This window comes from Budorcas taxicolor, chromosome 9 (assembly GCF_023091745.1).
Source record: "Budorcas taxicolor isolate Tak-1 chromosome 9, Takin1.1, whole genome shotgun sequence".
In the NCBI taxonomy this organism is placed as follows: domain Eukaryota; kingdom Metazoa; phylum Chordata; class Mammalia; order Artiodactyla; family Bovidae; genus Budorcas; species Budorcas taxicolor.
The window spans coordinates 33,837,952-33,863,604 of NC_068918.1; the positions used below are offsets into that span (position 1 = coordinate 33,837,952).

General features: G+C 35.7%; 1 protein-coding gene across 1 annotated transcript in view; it reads left to right on the top strand.

Annotated features, from left to right (window-relative positions):
* The window catches only part of SEC63 (SEC63 homolog, protein translocation regulator), a 61,800-nt gene that overhangs the window by 27,333 nt on the left and 8,814 nt on the right, over positions 1 to 25,653 (top strand). Inside the window, exons 5-18 of the mRNA XM_052645452.1 lie at positions 2,866 to 2,927; positions 3,498 to 3,556; positions 4,990 to 5,040; positions 6,120 to 6,228; positions 8,398 to 8,492; positions 8,591 to 8,723; positions 10,463 to 10,555; positions 11,321 to 11,475; positions 13,351 to 13,498; positions 14,773 to 14,855; positions 17,633 to 17,692; positions 17,894 to 18,067; positions 21,077 to 21,235; positions 23,459 to 23,560. Of these exons, the coding sequence (XP_052501412.1) occupies positions 2,866 to 2,927; positions 3,498 to 3,556; positions 4,990 to 5,040; positions 6,120 to 6,228; positions 8,398 to 8,492; positions 8,591 to 8,723; positions 10,463 to 10,555; positions 11,321 to 11,475; positions 13,351 to 13,498; positions 14,773 to 14,855; positions 17,633 to 17,692; positions 17,894 to 18,067; positions 21,077 to 21,235; positions 23,459 to 23,560 (1,483 nt within the window). The remainder of the gene's footprint in view (positions 1 to 2,865; positions 2,928 to 3,497; positions 3,557 to 4,989; positions 5,041 to 6,119; positions 6,229 to 8,397; positions 8,493 to 8,590; positions 8,724 to 10,462; positions 10,556 to 11,320; positions 11,476 to 13,350; positions 13,499 to 14,772; positions 14,856 to 17,632; positions 17,693 to 17,893; positions 18,068 to 21,076; positions 21,236 to 23,458; positions 23,561 to 25,653) is intronic.

Here is a 25,653-nt window from a genome sequence, read left to right on the forward strand (position 1 = left end):
CTTTTCCAAGGAGTGGGTTCTTTGCATCAGGTGACCAAAGTATTGGAGCTTCAGCTTCAGGCATTCCAATGAATATTCAGGACTGATTTCCTTTAGGATTGACTGGCTGGATCTCCTTGAAGTCCAAGGGACTCTCAAGAGTTTTCTCCAACACCACAGTTTTAAAGCATCAATTCTTCGGTGCTCAGCATTCTTTATAGTCCAACTCTCACATCCATACATGACTACTGGAAAAACCATAGCTTTGACTAGATAGACCTTCATTGGTAAAATAATGTCACTGCTTTTTAATATGCTGTCTAGGTTTGGCATAGCTTTTCTTCCAAGGAACAAGTGTCTTTTAATTTCATGGCTGCAGTCACAATCTGCAGTGATTTTGGAGCCCCCCAAAATAAAGTCTGTCATTGTTTCCATTGTTTGCCCATCTATTTGCCATGGAGTGATAGGACCAGATTCCATGATCTTAGTTTTCTGAATGTTGAGTTTTAAGCTAGCTTTTTCACTCTCCTCTTTCACTTTCATCAAGAGGCTCTTTAATTCTTCTTTGGTTTCTGCCATAAGGGTGGTGTCACCTGCATATCTGAGGTTATTGATATTTCTCCCGGCAATCTTGATTCCAGCTTGTGCTTCATCTAGCCCGGCATTTCTCATGATGTACTCTGCATATAAGTTAAATAAGCAGGGTGACAATATACAGCCTTGACGTACTCCTTTCCCAATTTAGAACCAGTCTGTTGTTCGATGTCTGGTTCTAACTGTTGCTTCTTGTCCTGCATACAGATTTCTCAGGAGACAGATCAGGTGGTCTGGTATTCCCATCTCTAAGAATTTTCCACAGTTTGTTGTGATCCACACAGTCAAAGCCTTTGGTGTAGTCAATAAAGCAAAAGTAGCTGTTTTTCTGGAACATGATGATCCAAAATGTTGGCAATTTTGTCTCTGGTTCTTCTGCCTTTTCTAAATCCAGCTTGAACATCTGGAAGTTCATGGTTCACATGCTGTTGAAGCCTGGCTTGGAAAATTTTGAACATTACTTTGCTAGCATGTGAGATGAGTGCGATTGTGTAGTTGTTTGAACATTCTTTGGCATTGCCTTTCTTTGGGATTGGAATGAAAACTGACCTTTTCCAGTCCTGTGGCCACTGCTGAGTTTTCCAAAATTAGCTGGCATATTGAGTGTAGCACTTTGACAGGATCATCTTTTAGGATTTGAAATAGCTCAACTGGAATTCCATCACCTCCACTAGCTTTGTTCATAGTGATGCTTCCTAAGGCTCACTTGACCTTGCATTCCAGGACGTCTGACTTTAGGTCAGTGATCACACCGTCGTGGTTATCTGAGTCCTGAAGATCTTTTCTATATAGTTCTTCTGTGTACTCTTGCCACCTCTTCTTAATATCTTCTGCTTCTGTTAGGTCCGTGCCCTTTCTGTCCTTTATTATGTCCATCTTTTCATGAAATGTTCCCTTGATATCTCTGATTTTCTTGAAGAGATCTCTAGTTTTTCCCATTCTATTATTTTCCTCCATTTCTTTGCATTGATCACTGAGGAAGGCTTTCTTATCTCTCCTTACTATGCTTTGGAGTTCTTCATTCAGATGGGTATATCTTTCCTTTTCTCCTTTGCCTTTAGCTTCTCTTCTTTTTTCAGCTATTTGTAAGGCCTCCTCAGACAAACTGTTTGCCTTTTTGGATTTCTTTTTCTTGAGGATGGTCTTGATCACTGCCTCCTTGACAATGTCATGAACCTCCATAGTTCTTCAGGCACTCTATCAGATCTAATCCCTTGAGTCTATTTGTCACTTCCACTGTATAATTGTAAGGGATTTGATTTAGGTTATACCTGAATGGTTTTCCCTACATTCTTCAATTTAAGTCTGAATTTTGCAATAAGGAGTTCATGATCTGAGCCACAGTGAGCCTCTGGTCTGTTTTTGCTGACTGTATAGAGCGTCTCCATCTTTGGCTAAAATTAGGTTTGAACATAAACATAATCTATTGCCAGTAGGTCTGCAAGTATGTCTTCCTTATTATGTTATTGGTCATTTTTGTATGTTTTTGACTGCCTTGTCTCCTTAACAACTTTGTAAGGTTTCTGAAGGAAAGAGTTCTTTTAATGTTTTTATTTTATTTTTTTAAATGTCTATGCCAGGACCTGGAATAAAGCTACTCTTATCCCGTGCCTTGAGCCATTTGCCCAGGTCATTGGTTATATTTATGTTTACGTATTTTAAAAAAATCACTGTCTCTCATATTGCCTGAGTTAGGAAGCTGTTGCTTTAGCAAGTATTTGCCTAGTCTTCCTGGAAGTTGTCTTAGGAGAAAATTGGGATCTCAGCACAGTGCAAATGAGCTTTACCATAGCAGTAGAGTTTTATAGGTGGTGTTCATTTTTTTCTTTGAGAATGTGGTGCAAGTTTTGGAGGGATTATTATTAATCATGTATTAAGTTTATATTTAAAATATAGGTATATATCATTATTAAAATAAACCATGCCCATTAAAAAATTTTGGGAAATAAGTGAGTGTATAAGATTGAAAAAAGTCACGTCTAATTCCCCCTGCCTCCTTAGAAAATATAATAGCCTTTAAAGTTTGATCTTCTGTCTTGAACTGGCTGAACTTGAGAACTCTTGGGCCAACTAAGAATTTGTATCTGGACTAATTAATTAGCATTTTTTGTTAATGCAGAATTCCTTCCTTACTTGTCCCTATTTTTTTTCAGATTCCAGAGGGTTTTTCTTGATTCTCTGAAATTATTTCTTTTAAGAAATGAGTTGGTTGGTTAATGGAATTTGTGTAGTTGAGTACTTATTTTTCAGATGTGGTTTTCTAATTTTGCACCTTTGTTCTTTTTATGCTAGTTTAACTGATGAAGAATCCCGGAAAAATTGGGAAGAATTTGGAAATCCAGATGGGCCTCAAGGTGTGGTAAATGATGATTAAAAAAATACTGGGGTTAAGGTATTGTGTATATTATGAAAATGTTAGATTTAAAAGAACGTTTTGATTTTCTTAGTTTGTGAATAGAAAAATTACAACTGCACAGAGTTAAACGGATATGTAAATTGAGCTTCCTTTACTTAATTTTTCTAGAGATTAGTTGGAAAGATCTTTGATTTGGTGAAAAGAGTAGTCACTGTCATTATTTATCATTTCCAGTTAGTGGTTGATAAAAATAGGATGAAAAATCTTTTTTTTTCTTTACTGACTAAACATTTTCCCATATATTCATAGTGTTTACATAAACTCAGGACATGTAAATGGATTTAAGTGTTCTGAGAAGAAGGAATTCATGTACTTAGATTTTTTTTTTTTTCTTTTGGAAAAATTTGAAGTTTCCAGTATAAACCATATCACATCAACTTCTGTGTATGAGACACACATAGTAAGATAATCTTAAAGTTTTTTGGAAGTGACAGGGGAGGTAGAATTTAGGGATATAAATAAATGAAACTGGAAGTGCAGACTCTTCAAGATACTCTTCCTGTTTTAGCCACAAGCTTTGGAATTGCCCTCCCAGCTTGGATCGTTGACCAGAAAAATTCAATATTGGTGAGTACACTTAATAAGACACACAATAATGTGTTAGACATATCTTGGTAATATAAAGGTAACATTACAAAGAAAATTCCAGTATACTGTTTCTAATTTAACTGTATTATGGAAACTTTTTATGTAATGGAGAAAAGAATTGGTTCTTACTATTACATTGCGGTTTGGGGGAGTGTACTCTAGTGTAGTTTTAGAACCTTCAAATTGTGGTGATTTCTTTTGGAGGTAGTTTCAGATTGGGTCCTACCTTGGTTTAGGGATATATAAGGCTGCAAGTCTTAAAACGTCAGAAATTATCTTAACCTGTTGTTTAGGAATTCCCAACTTCTCCTTTCTTAAAAATAATTATCTAGGAGCTGTCTTTAAAGCAATAAAAACCAGTCTGTCATTTGTAACATTTGTTACAATCCTTACAGTTTGTCATTTGTTTTGAAAATGGCTATTTAGTGTCATTTTATGGCTATTTATTTACATGTTTTCTTCTAGGGTATATAGTTGTTGTATATAAGCATGTTGAGGGAATACTAGAGAAGAGAAAGATTGTTAGCTACCAGATTTGGGATTGAGTAGTAGGGCAAAAATCATACCAATGGAAATTACCTGCAAACAGCATTATATGTTCTGTTTGATACTGAGGCAAAGAAACCAGGTTCTACCATTTATTTCTGAGGCACTAACTACTTGCTAAGATGTGGATGACCCTTGAACAACAGGGGCTTGAATTGTGTAAAGTGAAAGTTATCCGACTCTTTGCGACCCCATGCACTACACAGTCCAAGCAATTCTCCAGGCCAGAATACTGGAGTGGGTAGCCTTTCCCTTCTCTAGGGGATCTTTCCAACCCAGGGATTGAACCCAGGTCTCCTGCATTGCAGGCGGATTCTTTACCACTGAGCCACCAGAACTGTGTAGGTCCACTTATATATGATTTTTTTTCCCAATAAATATGGACTATAGTACTCCACAATCCATGGTTGAATCCATGAATGCAAAGCCACAATATGGAAGGCCAGCTCTAAAGTTACATGTGGATTTTCGACTGCAAGGAGGTTGGTCCCCCAGCCCCCACATTACTCAAGGTCAGCTGAAGTTGGCTCTCCCTATCAGCATGTTTCACATCCCTGGATACTCTGTTACCACCAATTTATATAAAGGACTTGAGCATCCCTGAATTTTGGTGTCCCTGGGGGTTTTGAAACCAGTTCCCCTCAGATACCGAAGGATGACTGTATATGCTGCAGATTCCCTATCAGCAAAAAAGAAAATAATAATGGTGCCTTCCTCATAGAGTTTGAAAGTTAGGATTAAATGAAATACATAAGATGTGCTTTTAATAGTGCCTCCATGTAAGCCTCAAAATAAGTGTTCATGGATGTTGTAATTTACCTCATGAAGGAATGAATGGTCTTTTTTCTCCTCCTTTTCAATTCAAGGTTTTACTTGTATATGGCTTGGCATTCATGGTTATCCTTCCAGTTGTTGTGGTAAGTTCCAGCTCTTTTTATTAACATTTTTTTAGGGAAGATAGTGGGTGGCATGGTTTGGGGTCTCCTTATAAGATCGTAATTTGTGTTAGAATATAATCCATAATCCATTAATCCTTGAGTTTTAAGAATTTTGTATTCAACTAGCCTTTAAGGTCTTCTAAAGGTGACATCACTTTAGTATGTTAAAATGTGTCTCCTCATGATTCAAAAGTTATACACAAATGAGATAATACAGATATATTTAGAATTTAAGGTGAAAGTCTTCTGTCACCACCTCCCCCAATTCCATCTCTCTGTTGGAGATAATCGCTACTAAGTTTGTTGATTTCCTTTTCAGATCTTCTTCTATGCATTAAATGTATACACATGTTTTTTAAAATGTGGTCTTACTATATATATTGTCCTGTGACTTTTTTGCTTCATACAGGAATACAACATGTAGAACAACCTCATTTTTAAAAAAGTCTGCATCAGTTCAGTCAGTTCAGTCACTCAGTCATGTCTGACTCTTTGCGACCCCAAATATAGAGATACCATAATGTTTATGATTTTATTGTTTATTACCTTCATGACTGGTGGTGTTCTTACTGACGTTAGGGTTCCCGTGAATCCTGTAGTGAGGCTTATGATTAACCTGTCTTGCTTTCTTCATAGGATTGTTGTGTTAGAATCCAATTGTATGGAATAATGTGAATGAAAGTAGTATATCAGCTGTAAAATTGCTCTTACACTTATTTGTCAAACAGTTATTGAAGACATGCCATGTGTCAGAAACCAACTTGTTGCTTATAGCAGTGGGTTGTTTCATTCCTGTTTTGTCTGTAAACGATTTCTAGTTGAAACTTAAATCTTTTAATCTTATATATATAATGAGTTAGGCTGGTATTTAGGCATCATGCAGCATAAATACTTGCCAGATAAATCATTTGAAATATATAGTAAAGGTGTTTGTTCTAAAGAGCAGGTATTTTTATTGGCTTATGAACATTTAGAAAATTTGACCATAAACATTCTGCATCAAAGTTAACATTTATTGTGGTTTTCATATTTTTTCCTTGTTTAATTTTGTGTCTTAGGGCTCTTGGTGGTATCGCTCAATACGCTATAGCGGAGACCAGATTCTAATACGCACAACACAGATTTATACCTACTTTGTTTATAAAACTCGAAATATGGATATGAAACGTAAGTAAATTTAAGTAACTGTGATAGTAAATTATTTTCTGAGTCATTTATGTGAAATTGGTATATGTATTCAATTGGAGAAATTCCATTTTATAGTTTTAGGGATATTCAGTTCATTATAGCTAAAGCTGGAGGAAGATGCTAATACCCTTTGTCATATTTCTTGATCTGTAGTTCTTGTTATTCACTCAGCTATATGTATATGTATATATTTTCCCTTCAGAGATTTTTATGGTAAAGCTCCTTATGGATTAATTTTGTAATAATTCCAGCTAACATTTTTTCAGTATTTATTGTTGCCAAGTATTGTGAGGCACTATCATATATTAACTCATTTAATCTTTGTATGCTCCCATAAATAAGTGCTATTTTTAAGCACATTTTATAGATGAAGAAACTGAGCTCAAGGATACATAGTAAGTGACAGCTAGGATAGAACTCAAGCAGTGTGGTTCCCAAGCCAGTACATTATACCATGCTAATGGTGTAAAATAAGTAGAGGTCTTAGGAGTGTTTAAAGAAATTTGCCAAAATATTTCATTCCCAGAGGCTTATTTCAGAATTTATTATGACATAAAAAGTAACATCCTAAGTACTTTCTTTGATCCCATAAAGCTAACATTGTAAATTTTATCCCTGGAATACTTAATATTACCTTTCAGTAACACTGCTCTGTTGAAATCTTACACATTAAAAAAAAAAAGACAAAAGTTTAAAATTGTGCTTCATGGGTGGATGCATTTTTGTTCCAAAACCTGAGTGGACTTTGTCATATTTTGTGTTTGCCAATTTTTTTAACTCTCTTGGTAATGAGAAAGAGATTTATCATCATATAATCCCAGGATTATATGACTGTGTGAGTTGATTTTATATTTCTGAAGAGTGAGCAGGTCTTTTATTTCTGAGGAATGAGTGAATGTTACCCTCCTTTGTGCACATGTACACTCTTCTTTGTGCTGGGTTGAAATCTTAATATATAAACATTCTCCCTTATGAAAATATTTCATGTTTGTAACCAGTTTTAATATGTTTTTTTGGACCAGTGATCTTGATTTCTGTTTCATTTCTGAGGGTGGTACTTAGCTTACACAGTTCTATCAGAAAAGCTTTGTTTAGCTTTATTTAATTTTGTTTGGTTAGTTATCATTGGTTTTAGGACTGGCACCATTTGTATAGCTGTCTAAGGAACCATTGTTTTCATTCAAACATTTGATGGTAGTAATAGTAATAGCTCACACACATTACTGTGCTTATGTGTATCAGGCACATATGAAGAAATTGAGGCCCATAGAGAAGTGAAGAATATTGTCTTAGGTCATTCAGCTAGGACTTGAAAGCTTCAGGGTTTATGCACTTAACTCACTGTCCTGATTTTTGTGAGAACATTGCATGCATTTTCTGGCATAAGGTGAAGATTGATAACTCTAGTGCCAGTCATTAAAGAGCTTGTATAGAATAAGGAAAGTAACACTAATATATGTGACCTCAAATCATGTGTATTTCAAGGAACACTATTCCCGCAAAGCCCTCCATGATTCCATAATAAAAATTTTTGTAAATTACAGTATATTTTAGATTACTCATGGCATTGGGGAGTCATGACGTGAAGAAACCTGAACCCCTTTCTAACCCCCTTTTTTCATGAAGCAGTTAGCAGTGCCACGTAGATTCCTTGCTGCTGCTGTGTAGCTCAGGGCACCCTACTCCGTGTTCTGTGGTGGCCTAAATGGGAAGGAAATCCAGAAAAGAGGGAGTATATGGGTACGTGTAGCTAATTCAGTCGGCTAAGCAGTAGATAGAAACTAACACAGCATTGTAAAGCAGCTATCCTCCAATAAAAATTCTGTTTAAAAAAAGAAATTTTATATGGAACACATGATTACATCTAGAAACTGATCCTATTTGTAGTGATTTTAACGCACCTAGTTGCTTCTGGGCCCGTAATTTGACATGTATTTCTGTTTACTTGTGATAGGTAATATTACAAACACTTTTTAAAAATGAGATGTTTCTTTTGTTGCGAGAGAAATTTATACCTGTTAATATTGATTTTAGCATTGTGTGTGATTAGAAAACTGCCTCCCTCTAGGATTAATCTGGTATCGTTTGGGGAAGGTGATTAAGGGTCAGTAAATTTATTTTTCTTCGTATTTCTTTTGTTTTTTTTAGGTCTTATCATGGTTTTGGCTGGAGCCTCTGAATTTGATCCTCAGTATAATAAAGATGCCACAAGCAGACCAACAGATAATATTTTAATACCTCAGGTTAGGCCTGTCTCCCAAATTCTTTGATAAACATTTAAATATTAAAGCTTATGCTTTATTAAGTATACACTTTTTAATAATTATTTTCTTTTCCTTAGCTCATCAGAGAAATTGGCAGCATTAATTTAAAGAAGAATGAGCCTCCACTTACCTGCCCTTATAGCCTGAAGGCCAGAGTTCTTTTACTGTCTCATCTTGCTAGAATGAAAATTCCTGAGACCCTTGAAGAAGGTATTTTGATTCTGCTGTCTGTAGGGTTTTAGTGGTACAAAAGCAGTAGATTTAATTAGGCCTCATGGTGCAGTGTTTTTGTCACTGTTCTTTTTTGCTCAATCAGATAATTACTCAAGGACCTTTTAAAAACAAATCTATATGCTACATACATAATTTCACAAATACTTTGAAGGTCTTAGTAAGTCAAATGATTTGGCAAATGTTAAAATGTTGCATTTCAAGGTAAGAGAATACTCTATGAAAAATGTCTAGTTAATTGCAGATTATTCAGTAATTCCTGATGACTTTTTTTTTCCTATTGGTTTTGCCATACATTGACATGAATCCACCGCGGGTGTACATGAGTTGCCAATCCTGAACCCCCCTCCCACCACCCTCCCCATATCATCTCTCTGGGTCATCCTGATGACTTTTAAAAAAAAAAGAATTTTGAAGCTTTTTGCGGGGAGAAAAAATGGATTTCACAACAGATATCTCAGTCAGCACCACTACTAGCATCATCATACTCCAGCTGCTGCTGCTGTGTCGCTTCAGTCGTGTCTGACTCTGTGCGACCCCACAGACGGCAGCCCACCAGGCTCCCCCGTCCCTGGGGTTCTCCAGGCAAGAACACTGGAGTGGGTTGCCATTTCCTTCTCCAATGCATGAAAATGAAAACGAAAAATGAAGTCCCTCAGTCGTGTCCGACTCTGCAACCCCATGGACTGCAGCCTACCAGGCCCCTCCATCCATGGGATTTTCCAGGCAAGAGTACTGGAGTGGGTTGCCACTCCCTTCTCCCCATACTCATGTCTGTTTAATCTTTACTTAAAGCTTCATCAGTACTTGAAGCCATCTATTCTACTTTAAAAAAAGCAGTAGATTAGGACTGTGGTGTCTCCAGGAATGATGTGAATTTGAGTGTCATCTCTTTTCACTTGCATTATTTCAATTGAAAGTTTTAAAAGAAAGTTATTATCTTTACTGAATAAATTTTCTTTCTGAATGAATCAACCCACCCTCCCTCTACTTTAAGCCAATAATGCAATCAAATGCCTTTGAAAACAAGGTCAGTTGATGCTCAGTGATTAATGATAGTACCATAGGCTACGTATGATGGAATTAAGGTACACTATTTAGGCATTGTTTATTGAAGTTGCAAAGTAACTAGTAATTCTGTCCCTGATGTTCTGTACAGATACGAAGCCATCTCCATTTTTACCAATTATGTAAGGAACAGGAAACAAATTTATTTTAGTTTATCAACCCCACTGAATGATCTCATGGTTAACTATTGTTGCAGTATAAGTGAAAGAATCTCTCTCCCTTCCTCCTATCCTCTCTCTTCATTTAGTTGACATTCATTCTCAGTCTTAGTCTTTGGACTTATCCATAATTATAGAAACTTAGATGCACAAGAAGAAAATTTTTGAAGTTCTTCAATTAGGTTATGATTAAGTTTAAGACTGTTACCAGAAAAAAAGGTAGGGAGTAATTTATAAAGCTAAAAACCATAATATTAAAAGTTTGCCTTTAAAACATCTAATCTGAGCTAGGGTTTTCTGATTGATATTTTGACATGGTGCTGACATGGTGCTGCCGAGGAGAGACAGTTGTGTTCAGCCTATAAAATTCTGAAGTCATATGAAAAATTTGTTGGACAACTTAAATTTAGCTTTTGTCTTGGACTACACGTAATAAAAATGTTTTAGTATAAAAGAAGAATGATTTGTTTCAGGTGTTTTATTGTTTTGCAGATCAGCAATTTATGCTGAAAAAATGCCCTGCCCTACTTCAAGAAATGGTTAATGTAATCTGCCAACTAATAATAATGGCCAGGAGCCGTGAAGGTGAGGAGGAAGCATAATTATGTTGTACTTTTTCTCACAAGCATATAGTACAGATTATACTTTTAAGATTTGTGGGAACCTAATATATTTCTGTCTGTAAGTTTTCAGACAGAAAACTTACAGCTTTTCCCAGTTTTGCTTATGGTTTTTCTTATTTTTCCTGTATTTTCTATCATGTAAAGTACCACAACTTATGTTTTTTAATTCAGTTTTTTCATTGTTTTATTGTTTTTTTTTATTGTTTGCAAAGATTTAAAATATCCTTTTGTTCCTCTGAATATTTTTAGAATTAGGTTAACAATGAGTTTGAAATAATTCTATAAGTGCTGTAATGATGATTCGTCCAACATATAGTGTTGTTTGCACGAAGGGAAAAAAGAACAAGGGAGTTTATGGTCTGTAATGGAAAGTGATCCTTAAAAAAGGAGGGAGTGGCTGTGTTTTGTTGTTATGGATGATGTCATTTTGTGGCATGACATCAGTATGTTCTTAATACCAAAAATGTCTTACGATTTACTGGTTTTGGAAGTGGTGCAAAGAATTTTTCTATTAAAATCGATGGTTGTTGCTGGTTACTGTACATTTGACCAAGTTTGTATATTTTGTGTGTCTTATCCAGTAACTTTTAAAGGAAAGTCAACACTGTGATCATAAAATTTGAGATGTTAAGGATGTTCACATGAATTTGTGTTTGTTATGAATTGTGTACTCTGAACATATAAATAGTCCAGCCCTGTTTTTGCTTTTCCTCCTGTTCTTTCTAAGAAAGGGAGTTTCGTGCTCCAACTTTGGCATCCCTTGAAAACTGCATGAAGCTTTCCCAGATGGCTGTGCAAGGCCTTCAGCAGTTTAAGTCTCCCCTTCTGCAGCTCCCTCACATTGAAGAAGACAATCTTAGAAGAGTTTCTAATCATAAAAAGGTAATTTGCCACTTTAATATTAGTCTTAAGCAGTTTGTCATGTCACTTAAAGGTAACATGAATGAAAATTTTTCTAGAAGTGGTTATATGAACATCTTAGATTTAAAATGTTTCAAGCATTCTAAAACTATGCCTTAAGTGATTCTGTTAACACTTTCTTGAATAGGTAGCTATTTTATAACCTTTTATTAATACTACTGAAATGATCTTACTACTTTGGGAGGGGGTCAAAATTTTATTAACACTTTGTTCTTTATGTTGCCAAAAATACATGTACTGTGTAAAAATGCACTGTATACTTTTCATTTATTTCATTAATGGCTTAAAGCTTGAGCATTAGTTTATTGAGTATGCAAAAAAAATTAAGCATTCAATATAAGCATTCAATCACTATATTCAATAAGTAGATCATATAAAGATAATTCTTATTTAGAAATTATAGTCTGTATATAGATTATGAGAATGAGTCTTAAGGCATAGCAAAAAATGTGTATAAATGAAAAACTTGAGGAAATATAGGAAAAAATGGAATGAAATTATAATTTTAAACATCACTTTGTATATATTAGAGGACAGAAGATAGACATTGGACTTGATAGTAAGGTAGAACTAATAAATGTATATTAGAAATTTGTATCAGAGCACTCTTCTCTCAAGTAAGTGTGTTGCTCTTTTAAATTTGATCACATTTAAAGTCATGATTGAAAACTTCATCATTCAAAAGCAGGCATTTCACATGCCTCATGATCTAATCCCTATCTGTGAAAGTAAAAATTAATAACTGGCAGCAAATACTCAGAAATTAAAAAACCTTCTCCTTGGTATTCATTTAACCAGGATTGGTATTACTGCAGTAACAGCTGTATTTAGAAAATAACAAGAATGAGAATAATGCATCAGTTCAGTTCAGTCACTCTGTCCTGTCCGACTCTTTGCGACCCCATGGGCTGCAGCACGCCAGGCTTCCCTGTCCATCACCAACTCCTGGAGCTTGCTCAAACTCATGTCCATCGAGTTGGTTATGCCATCCAATCATCTCATCCTCTGTCGTCACCTTCTCGTGCCTTCAATCTTTCCCAGCATCAGGGTCTTTTCCAGTGAGTCAAGTCTTTGCATCAGGTAGCCAAAGTATTGGAGCTTCAGCTTCAGCATCAGTCCTTCCAAATAGTCAGGACTGATTTCCTTTAGGATTGACTGGTTTGATCTTGCAGTTCAGGGGTCTCTCAAGAGTCTTTTCCAACACCACAGTTCAAAAGCATCAATTCTTTGGCACTCAGCTTTCTTTATGGTCCAACTTTCATATCATACATGACTATTGGAAAAACCACAGCTTTGACTAGACGGACCTTTATTGGCAAAGTAATGTCTCTGCTTTTTAATATGCTGTCTAAGTTGGTCATAGCTTTTCTTCCAAGGAGCAAGTGTCTTAATTTCTTTAAAATAAGAAAAACTAAAAGAATAGTAAGACCTAAAGAGTACCTACAGCTTTATACTTGGAAATAAATTTGTATTCTTAAAAGGTTTTTATCATTAAAATTAAAAATAGAGGTCTGCAAACTGAACAAATTAAATGACACTAGTTCCTGCTTGGGGTCAAGAGTCTATATGAATGTTACTATTTTTTTCCTCCAACTTTAGTTTTTTCTAATTTAGAAAATAACTGTGTATTAACTTTGTAATAAAAAATTCTTAAATTTCCTTGGAGAAAAAGGCTGTGAAATGCACTAAAGTTGTGTTTTCTGCTTTGAAATGTATATAATTTTAACATTTTTCTAAAAGCTTTTGGATTTTGTTTTAGTAAACATATTAGTAACTTTCTTTTTATGAAGAGTTTCATGGGTTTAGGATTTATTTCCTGTCTCCTTTAAAATTTAGTTCAAAATTAAAACTATCCAGGATTTGGTGAGTTTAAAAGAATCAGATCGTCACAATCTGTTGCATTTCCTTGAAGACGAAAAATATGAAGAGGTTATGGCTGTCCTTGGAAGTTTCCCATATGTGACTATGGACATAAAGTCACAGGGTAAGTGAGAGGTTTCCTGTTGTTTCCCTGTTGACGGACTGGCTCTGGTTTATTTGGCTCAAGGTTCTCAAAACACTTCATAACTTCTAATTAGACTTTGTAGAATTGTAGTTTACCTGTCAGATTTGCTGTGATGGAAGATGTCATAGAATTAGTAGTTTTGGTTTGAGAATGCTTTTGTTCTATAGATCAACTTTAAGGAACATCTTAACTTTTCAAAGAATGGAAGAGATTTCCAAATGTAATGGAAGATATTTGAAATATGTCTATTGTTAGTATAAAATAGCTGCTTAGTTCTAAAATTAATTTTTTAAAAAACCTAACTTATTTATACATACTCAGCTTTGAAAATCTCCACGCTCTGTGTCACATTTCATGTGTTTTTCTTGACTTTTGTCTTTATGTCTGCTTGGAGTGGAAAAAGAGAGATTATTTTTCTACCATATAATTGTCCTATGAGTCCCATTTTAAAACTGAATATAATATTTTAGAATGGTGACAGAATTAGAGATTATTCTGCTCCATTCCTTCATTGTGACATTATTCTGAGCTTCAGCATTTACTAAGTTGCTGTTGTTAGAAAATTCTTGTGGGACCGAGAATGCAAGGATGTGTTAGGAATCATTCCTGTTTTTAAAGGGCTTGTAGTTAAGTTCATTATATTATTAAGACTTTTGGGGATGTGTGTAGCAAGTGTGTTTTTAAAAAGTAAACAATGACAAAACATTGCAGAAAACATCTTTAAGGTGCTTTTTTCATATAAACTATTTTGAAGTTCTTGCCTTAAAAAATAAGTATTTTTAACATTGCTTAGAATACTAGTTTGCAGGCATTTGATTATACAGATAAAATCTTGTGAGTATAAAGTTTGTACAATTTAATAGAGTGACAGAACCCTCTTTTATATCACTGTGAGAGAAAGCTATGGTAATCCTCACAATATACTATATTTTAAAAGATCTGGACTTGAAACTTGGCAGTGCCAGCATAGCCATTTTGTGGCCTTGGGCATTTTACTTTATTCCTTAACCTCAGTCTCTTTAAACAAATAATAATAATGCTTCATAGAGCTATTTTAAGGATTAAATGAGTACATTGTTGAAGACATCTTCTGGAGAAATTTATATAGAGTAGATAGTAAGTTATTTTTTATTTAGTAGCCTTAAAATTCTATACGTTTGAAATACTAAAGTCTCAGATTGATTTGGATAAGTTAAGTTTTGCTGTTTGCCTTGACGTAGAGCTTGATTTTTATTTATTTTTATGTCTTACAGTATTGGATGATGAAGATAGCAACAACATCACAGTAGGATCCTTAGTTACAGTTTTGGTTAAATTGACAAGGCAAACAATGGCAGTAAGTAGTCTGTATTTTTATGCTTTAAGAGTTATATATCTGAGAGTTTAACATATTTATGTTCATTTTCTCATTTTAAGTTATACATGTTCAAAGTCAAAATTATATAGTTTTGCAAATCTAATTTTGCAGATTCTTGTTAGCCATTTTGAAATTTTAATTTTAGATTTTCTCATTTGTTTTCACACACACAAAGTTGGAAGATAGATGAATTTTTCAGGTGATGATTTGTTAATTCCCTATAAGGTATTATAATGTAATCTGGGTATCTTTCTTAAACTATAAAATGTTATACAGATATTAATTATTGTTGAGAATTTCATTACCTGCTCCTTTTTAATCAGTTCTTGAGAGAATTTACTCCCTTTTATTTTTTATTTCAAAAAGTATAGTAAAATAGCTCTTTTAGTAAATATGTAAAAAATTTATGCTGTCTGGGAAACAAATTTAGGCAATGCAGAAAAGCATGGGAAGAAATTAAAATCACCTAAAATTCTACCACTCTGAGATCATCAGTTTTGAAGCTCATCCCTTTAGATAGCCTGATGCATGAATACCCACAGAATTAGAATGATATTGATAACATGGATCCCTTATTTCACCCCTGCTTCCTTAGAAAGCCACCTTATCAGACCCAGATGACCAGAACTCAGTCTTGTGTAAATCATTTTGTATCTTTCTCCATGCTCATGTTTACTATCTGGACCTTTCAGTGCATATATGTATATGCATATATATGTATGCTGGTACTTTTCTCATTCCTTTTCATTAAATCTAGTCATATGTATGTTTCCTGCATCTTGTTTTTCTCAGTTTCTGTTACATATTTATATTACCTCCCAAGCTAAGCACACCTCCCAAGTTGCAAGTATAGTTGTAACTAATTTTTACTAAACTATATAGTATTTCAGCTCTATTTTATTGAACCAGTGGTAGATTTTAGCCTATTCTACTCTGAGGTCTATGGGCATCTTCAGGAAATATGGTGCATTTAAAACCCATGTCTAAAACCTCTGGTAGAAAAAGCATATTTTGTAGTTGTTATTGTGTTAGTTGCTCAGTTATGTTGGACTCTTTGGGACCCCATGGACTAAAGCTTGCCAGGCTCCTCTGTCCATGAAATTCTCCAGGTAAGAATACTGGAGTGGATAGCCATTCTATGATTCACAGTAGGACATACCAAAACAAAGATACTGATTTTATGGTAGTAGGTGGTAAAGGAAGCATTTGTATGTATAATGGACTCTGAATGAGAGGTGCCTCCTGGGAGATGAGGCTGCTCTAAGCCGGTGGCCAGGGTTAGGTTTTGACACTGCCTACGTGCTTTGGAATTCCCAGCCCGAGAAATGAGCACAAAGTTGTCCTTGGGCTGTAGTTGACGTTTCTCAGGTAATTGGTAGAAGAAAAAGCAGACGTGGCCTGGAGAACGGGGAAGAATCAAGTATTTATCTTCTAGTATCAACTGTATTTCAATATAATTATTAGAATTCAACTAACAAATGAAGAAATGAAGCAGAGATGATAGAATTAGGCTAGGTGATGACAAACTTTTTCTCTAAAGGTTCAGTCAGTAAATATTAATATTTTTGATTTTTACAGGCCATACAGTCTCTGTAGCAATGGCTGAACTCACAAATGGGCATGGTTTATTCTAATAAAACTTTGTTTAAAAAGCAAAAAATGGGCCATAGTTTGCTGGCCCCTGCATTAGGCCAACAGTTTAGAGCCCGGTAGTTATCATTGTTTTCACTTGTTAGCTTTAATAATTCTGGGGAGTTTATGGAACAACCCACTTATCATGGTCTATATAGAGTCACGTTGAATTCTTACTGGATTTCAAATTCTAAATTTATAGTGTCTGTACTGATTCAGAATGGATTATTGGGTGGGTGGGTATGTCTCGGATATATAGATTTTCTTGGTGTTCCACTTAGTTATATCTAAGTTATATCAGTTACATTAGTAATATCGCATACAATCATAAATAAACTAATATTGGTCTCATAAAGTTTTGATGTTAGAGTAATACAAGGTATTCTGATTTTCATAACTTCAAAATAGTGATGTCTGATTACTGTTAGAATAAAAGTAAAAATTTAAATTATGAAATGACTGACTTTATAGAAATTTTACATATTTTAAGACATTGCATTTATAAATTTAAATAGAATGTACTTTTCAAAATATATTCAAGACTGATATGAGATATTTCAGAAGGTAACTTCTAAGGTGTCCTTTAGTGATGGCCAAATTTGCACACATACATCATTTAGTAATTGCTAAAAGCCTCCTGTCTAGCCATGTGTTTGTCTCCACCTCCTGTAATTGTCAGCAGTTAATAAACTTACTGATAAGGCTTCCCTGATGGCTCAGTGGTAAAGAACCCACCAGCCGGTGCAGGAGACGGGTTCGATGCCAGATCCAGGAAGATCCTACATTCTGTGAAGCACCTAATTCTGTGTTCCACAACTATTGAGCCTATGTTCTAGAGCCGGGTAGCCACGACTGATGAGCCCACGTGGCGCAGCTGCTGAAGCCTGTACTCTCTAAAGCCTGTGCTCTGCAGCAAGGGAAGCCACTGCAGTAAGAAGGCTGCACACCGCAGCTGGAGAGCAACCGCTGTTCTCCGCAATCAGAGGAAAGCCTGCACAGCAACGAAACCCAGCACAGCCAAAAATAAACAAACTTACTGATAATGTTTATTGAAAGGTTGTTTTATATGAAGGTTAAATATAAGTTGAACAGAGTTTTTATTTTTCTTACTCCCTCTGCTCTAGGAAGTATTTGAAAAGGAGCAGTCCATCTGTGCTGCAGAGGAACAGCCAGCAGAAGATGGGGTAAAAACTTGAGTTTACCTAGCTTTCTGGTAAAAGAACGGTTTTGTTTAGTCCTCTGATTGATTTATCTTGCTGTGGGAGAAGAATTCACTTTACTAAAACATTTTATTAGTTTAGCCATTTCCATCTGAAATTTACTGTGACTCCCAAATGAAATTATTGCTACAACGTCTGAGTGTGTATGTGTGTTGTGATTTATAGCAGGGTGATACTAACAAGAACAAGACAAAAGGAGGATGGCAACAGAAGAGTAAAGGACCCAAGAAAACTGCTAAATCAAAAAAAAAGAAACCTTTGAAAAAAAAGCCTACACCTGTGCCCTTATCTCAACCAAAGCAACAGAAACAAAAACAGGCTAACGGAGTCGTTGGGAGTGTAAGTTTACTGTCTTACGTAAAGACTATCATTATTACCATCTTTGTTGAGGTCTGAAGTACACTAAAATGTTTAAGTCTTATATGTACAGCTCTTGAAGTTTTATAAGTGTATGTACCCATGATACCCAGATCAAGATATAAAACCCACCAGCACCCTAGAAGGCTCCCTGGTACCCTTCTCAGTCAGTGACCCCTCCATCCACCCCCACTCCCTTCCCCACTATGGTGTTATTACCATAAATTAGTTTTGCCTATTCTTAACATGCGTGTAAGCAGAGTCATTTGGCGGCTTTCATTCAACATTGTCTTTGACATTCTTCTGTATTATGTGTAGCAGCAAGTGTGTGTGTGTGTGTGTGTGTGTGTGAGAGAGAGAGACTGAGAGAGATTCCATTATATGAATATACTGCAATTTGTCTGTCCTGTGATTGGTGGACATACAGGTTTTTCTAGTTTTTGCCTATTACGAATAAAAGTGTTATGATTTGATACATGTCATTTTGTGGACATCCATTTTTCTTTGATATGTGCCTATTAGTAAAATTGCTGGGTCATAAAATAGGTGTATGTCTAATTTGCTGAAAGAGTCCATTTTCTAAAGTTGTACCTTATTATGCTCCTACAGGCAAAATATGAGTCCAGTTCTACATTCTCACCAGTACTTGGTTTCACCAGTCTTTTATTTTAGCCACTGTAATAGATCTGTAGTTGGTATTTCTGTGTGTGGTCATTTTTGTATTTACCTTATGACTAATAGTATTGAACAGCTTTTCACATGCCTACTGGCCATTTGGATATCCTCATTTATTTTTGGATTATTTGTCTTCAGACAGCTCTTAGGATTCTTTTACGTATTGTGGATAAGTGTTTCTTTTAACTCTTAATGGAGTTTTAGATGATTCTTTAATAAGTCTGTTTCATCAGTCTTTATGGTTAAGTGCTTTTGTGTCCTGTTTAAGACATCTGCCTATCCCAAGGACGCAAGGAGAGTTAGATACTTTGTTTCCTTCTACAGGTATTACTACAGTAATTCACTAGTTATATTTAGCGCTATGATGCATCTTCAATTTTTGTGAATAGTGTGAGATTGGGATTATGGCCATTTATTTTAGCACCATTTATTGGAAAGCTTTCTGAATTGCAGTCATAATTTGTTGTAAAATCAGTTACCTTAACTGTATATGTGGAAATCTCTTTATGGGCTCTCCTTCCATTGATTATTTGTCTCTTCTTGTGCCAGTGCCACACTGTCTTAATTATTGTGGCTTGAAGTCTTAAAAAGGAATAATATAAGTCCTCAAACTCTTATTTTACTTCTTCAAAATTGTCTTGACTACTTTAGGTCCCTTGCATTTTCAGCTAAAATTTTAGAATAATTTTGACAATGTCCACCGCCCAAAAAGCTGCTGGCACTTAGACTGGTATTGTATTTAATTTTTGGTGTAGTATGGGGAGAATTCACAGGTTAACAATATTGACTGTTTTTATTCATAATTATGCTTTATCTTTATTATCTCCCTTAATTTTTCTCGGCAGTGTTTTGTGATTTCTCTTGGCAGAGAATGACACACCTTTCATTAGATTTACTCCTGTGTATTTGATGCTTTCTAGTTCTGTTGCAAACAACATTAAAAAAAGTTCATTCTTCAGTGTTTATTGATGGTGTATGTATCAAGGATTCTTGATGAATTGACAATAATTTTAACAATTTGCAGATATTAAAAAAAGATTTTTTACATACACAATCATGCCATCTGGGTATGGAAACAGCTTTACTTTAATGTTTATGCTATTTCATCCCTTTTGCCTTACTGGTACCAGCCAGAACTTGCAGTAGTTGATTTGAAGTTAAGATGGCAGTCACCTTCTCTTATTGGTCTCATGGAAAAAGCATACATCATTTCACCACTGAGTATGATGTTTAAACTATTTATCTGGGTTTGATGATACTTTGTTTAGGATTCCTGTATCTATTTTTAGGAGAGAATATTAGTTTGTCATTCTTCTTGTAATATTCTTGCCCGGTTTTGGGTTACATTTATGCTGACCTCGTTAGTTAGAGATTACTCTCTGTTTTTTCCTGGAAGGGTGTATAAGATTGGATTTGTTTCCTATTTGGAAGAATTACATAGAGAAGCCATCTGGGCTTGGAGTTTGAAAGAGAATTTAGTTATAGAGTCTATTTCTTTAACATAGTCTACTTTTTTTCTCATATCAGTTTTAGTAAATTGTGTTTTTCAAGGACTTTGTCTATTTCCTCTAACTTGTCAAATTTATTGACAAGGTGGTTCATAATATCCTTATTTTTGATGTCTTTTGATCTGTAGTTGTGTATCTTTTATTCCTAATGTTGGTAATTTTATTGTTTCTTTTCCTTTATCAGTCTTGCCTAATTTATGAATTTTATTAATCTTTTTAAAGAACCAACATTTAGTCTTGTTTGGGTTTCCTTTTTTTATATCTGCTTTCTCTTTAATTGATTTCTGATCTGTATTATTTATTTCTGATTTCTTTGCATTTAATTTGCTGTTCTTTTTCTTGCTTCTTGAAATGGACTAAGTATTTTGTATGGGACATTGACTTTCCTTTCTGCATTATACTATTAGTTATTGAAGATAACATTAAATTCCCAAAGCAGTACTTTTCTATAAACTTCTCATTATAGTGTATAAAATATTATATAATTGATGTTTTTGAAAAATGAATCAGCTTAGCCATTGTCATAGTATATTTTGCAAATAGAAATAATTTTTTTTTGTTTTATGAGCTATGAAGAATGAATAAAATAACTGACAAATAAGCAAATAAGTCAAACATTAAACCTCTTCAGCCCGACTCCCACATATTTATATATAAGAATGTTCATAAAAATTTTTTAAAATTCTATATCAATATTGAAATTTTAGTCTTCAGCCAGTTTAATTATAATGACCACAGATTAGTTTCAGGGACTCAGGATGTATTCACTGAAACATTCAGAGTTTTTGTGGTTGCTTTTTCCTTTTAGGAAGCTACAGTAAAGGAAGATGAAGAAGAAGTTTCTGACAAAGGCAGTGACTCTGAGGAAGAAGAAACCAATAGAGACTCTCAGAGTGAAAAAGATGATGGTAGTGACAGAGACTCTGATAGAGAGCAAGATGAAAAACAAAACAAGGATGATGAAGCAGTAAGGCATAGGTTTAAATAACTGGAATTATACCTCTGTTGATAGTTTTGGTTTTTGTTGCTGTTTTTCTTTTGCTTGTTTTAAACAATACTAGTATATTTTATACCGTTGCATTACTTTCAGACAGTGTTTTTGAGAGACGGTAGTTGTAATTATGAAGAAAAATTATTTCTGACAAGGACTGGAAATCCTAATTTTCTTAAATCTTATATTAGATAGAGTAAGACCTGGGTCTGAGGTGAATTCAGCTTGTTCTCCTAAGGCAATTTTTTATGTTGGAGATGACTCTGGAAATATGAGGAAGGAAAGGTGGGTTATGAAATAGGTAGCAGCTACTTGGAAGAGGTTCTCAAAAGTTCCAGGCAGTATTTAGGGTAAACAAACATTGCTGTGGGCTCTAACGTCAAGAGGTTGGTTAAGGGAAAAGCTAATATTTACAGAATGCCACCTTGTTTCAAGAGGTGTATAAGACATTTAGGAAAAGGGGAAGTCACTGAGGGATTAAGATGGTGAGAGTATGCTGCTAAGTCACTTCAGTCGTGTCCGACTCTGTGCGACCCCATAGACGGCAGCCCACTAGGCTCGTGTGTCCCTGGGATTCTCCAGGCAAGAACCCTGGAGTGCATTGCCATTTCCTTCTCCAATGCATGAAAGTGAAAAGTGAAAGTGAAGTCGCTCAGTTTTGCCCGATTCTTAGCAACCCCATGGACTGCAGCCTACCAGGCTCCTCCGTCCATGGGATTTTCCAGGCAAGAGTACTGGAGTGGGTTGCCATTGCCTTCTCCAGGTGAGGGTATAGGGAATAGAAAAAAATCTCATGGCATGGCATGAAGTTGCACATGACTTATGAGAAGGCTGCAGAAAAGAATATTTGGTAAACAAATAATGGCCCATAGATGCTCACTGCAGATGAACTATAACGATCAGCCAATTTTTTTTTTTTTTTAATGTTTGTGTGGTTCTTGACTGGGCCATTGGTCTAAAAGTAACTTCTGTGGTTTAGGAATTGTAAAGAGATTCCCTGAATAGCCTCTGAAGCAAAAGCAGAGGCCAAAAAAAAAGGGAGGGGAGAAAGGGCAAAGGATAAAAATATAAGGCGATAACGTACTTGTCTTTGGCATGGGAGAAAAATAAGGATGTCTGTTTTTAGCAGTTGCTGGCCCTTGAGTGTTTTCGTACTTTGAGAATTAAGTTGGTTGCCATGAAATTAAAACCTATCAAAGAAATTATTACCCCTCCCTTTCTTTGAGAAGGAGTTGACATATTTCTTTCTGATTATGGCTCAGTGGGTAGGAATCCGTCTGCAGTGCAGGAGACACAGTAGATCCCTGGGTTAGGAAGATGCCCTGCAGAAGGGCATGGCAACCCATTCCAGTATTCCTGCTTGGAGAATCCCATGGACAGGAGCCTGGCAAGCTGCAGTCCATGGGGTCACAGAAAAGTTGAACACAACTGAGCGACTAAACACAGCATCCTTGGTTTGACAGAAAGTTGACATGTTTCTTTCTGATTATATTAGGGTTAGTAGAGGTGACTTTGGGGTTTTAATAAACTTATTTCTTCAAATGACCAAAAATGCATTCATTCAGTTGACAAATAATTATACAAATAGCAAATATTAATAGGAATAGAAAGCCAAATGTGAAACAGTTTCTGCTCTTGAATGATAGTAGCCTGAAGGGGAAGGCAGACTAGTGAATAAATATTATAGTACGAAAGAGACGGCACATTGTGCAAGGGGCAGTGATGGCACAAAGAAAGGAGTGATCAACTCAGCTCTGAGAGGATGGTCTGTGGGACCCAGGAACTTGTTCTTTAGGCTCCAGGTACTCCTGAAAAAATAATGAGTAGGAATTTGCCAGGTAGAGAAAAAAGAAAGCAAAAATCCAAACAAGGTTTAAGAGTGAAGTAGCTGGTGAGGTCAGGGAGGTCTAGCAGTTTAAAATGACAAGAATAAAAAGTGAAGAGAGGAAAGCAGTGACAGGAGACTGGAGAGACAGGCTCAGGTCAGGGCATGATTGGCAATGTAGTTCATGCTAGACAGGTTAGATTTGATTTATGAAAAGAAGCATTGTAAGGTTTGAGCAGGGAGGTGATCACATTTGTGGGACTGAACTCTAGTATTTAGCATTGTCAGGAATGCCATCTGGAAGAAGACAGACACCCTTCAAAATGATCGAAAACATGCTTGATCTCCATTATTTCTAATTTTCGCTTTACTAGGAGTGGCAAGAATTACAACAAAGTATTCAGCGAAAGGAGAGAGCACTACTGGAAACCAAATCAAAGATAACACATCCTGTCTATAGTCTTTACTTTCCTGAGGTGAGTTTCCACAGCCTAGTGTTTTCCTTCTTCTAGTCAGATATTTCTTAGTTGCTCTTTATCCTTTTTGTAGCGTGAATTGACTCTTATCCTCTCTGTAACGTATACTGACTCAGATGTGCTAAATGTGTATTCTCGATATGTCACATTTTTGAAGCATATATTTCAGTGCATTACTTTGAGTAAATGAGTTGTTTAAAAGGAGGATTGTCAACTTTTTAAGTACCTTGTTGTTGTCCTGGGCTTCTGTCTCTTCTGTGCCTGGATTACTGAGGGTTGTACTTACTGATGATTTCTCATTTGCAGTTCAGGCAGTCTTAATCAGACAAATGCATATTTTGCCTGTGACTTTGTGTGGCTTTTGTGAGTCTCATACTTCTACCGTGTTTTGAATAGGATGAAAATGTTCTTAAATTCTGCTCATGGATTTTTTTTCTGAGGGTCCTATACTGGCCATCTGGAGACACTAGACTTGTTCTGATAATTGCCCTGATCCATGGGAAGAAGGCAAGCCCAGGCCTGAGGGACCCACTAAGTTTAGTAAGAGCTGATCCCCAAGCTCCAGACTGATCATTGCGATGTTCTTTGTTCCCTTGTGCTTGTGGCCTGTTCAGCTTTTGATCTCTTTGATAGGCTGTTTGTCTTTCAGATGAATTTGAGATCAATTTGAGATCTTGACATACTGCTTTTGCAGATAATTCTCTGTGGCTAGAGGTCAAGGACTACTGCCTCTTAGTTCAGGGAAACTGTTCCACAGACTGCTTCACAGGTTTGCCTGAGAACCTTCTGTTTGGCGGGTGATTTCATGTATAAATATGGTTTCTGCTCTAGAATGTCAATCTATAGTTGCTGGGGGCTGCTGAAGACAAGTTCCTATTACTAGTAATTTGGCTCTCCTAATAAATGAGTGGCTATGCACAGACTTTTGTTTTTTGACTTGGAGAGCAGTCAGCCCAGGATTCCATCTTACTGTGCATCCTGATCTTCTGGCATGTCCTGAGCTATAGCCCATCTGTTAGGGGCATTTCGCCCATTGCAGTATAGTCTGCCAACACCAGGGCTCCTGAAATCAAGCGAATAAATTTCATTCATTGATTGGTTTTAAAAGTACCTTGGGATGTTGTAAGCTGCATAATGTGTACCCTTATACTAGACAGCTTCATTTTAGACCATGCTTAGTTAACAGGCAAAGCATTCATTTACTCCCTTAGAACATTTTAGCAGTGAAAAGTGCCTTCTTGTAATTTTATCTGCATGGTAAAACAACTCAAAGTGCCGTTTATCAGATAGACTTTATTTGGGATTTTCCTAACTTCTACCTGTCTACCTTCTCATTTAGCTACCTACCCACCATACTAACCACTTACATTACTTAAAGTTTTATGTTAATAATTGACTTAAATGTTATTAAAACTCATATATTTAACAAGAATGGTTGGGAATCCCCTGCAACAAAAAACCAGTTTTGTTTAAAGTGCAAATAACTCATGGTAGAGACTCTTTTCTACTTTAACCATGTGCATCAAGAGAATCTGGATGCAATGCCATAGGTTGGCAATCACTAGCTTCTTTTTTTTTTTTATTAAATTTTTATTTTTACTTTATTTTACTTTACAATACTGTATTGCTTTTGCCATACATTGACATGAATCCACCATGGGTGTACATGAGTTTCCAAACATGAACCCCCCTCCCACCTCCCACCCCATATCATCTCTCTGGATCATCCCTGTGCACCAGCCCCAAGCATCCTGTATCCTGCATCGAACATAGACTGGCGATTCGTTTCTTACATGATAGTATATATGTTTCAATGCCATTCTCCCAAATCATCCCACCCTCTCTCTCTCCCTCAGAGTCCAAAAGTCCGCTCTACACATCTGTGTCTCTTTTGCTGTCTCGCATACAGGGTCATCATTACCATCTTTCTAAATTCCATATATATGTGTTAGTATACTGTATTGGTGTTTTTCTTTCTGGCTTACTTCACTCTGTATAATTGGCTCCAGTTTCATCCATCTCATTAGAACTGATTGAAATGTATTCTTTTTAATGGCTGAGTAATACTCCATTGTATATATGTACCACAGCTT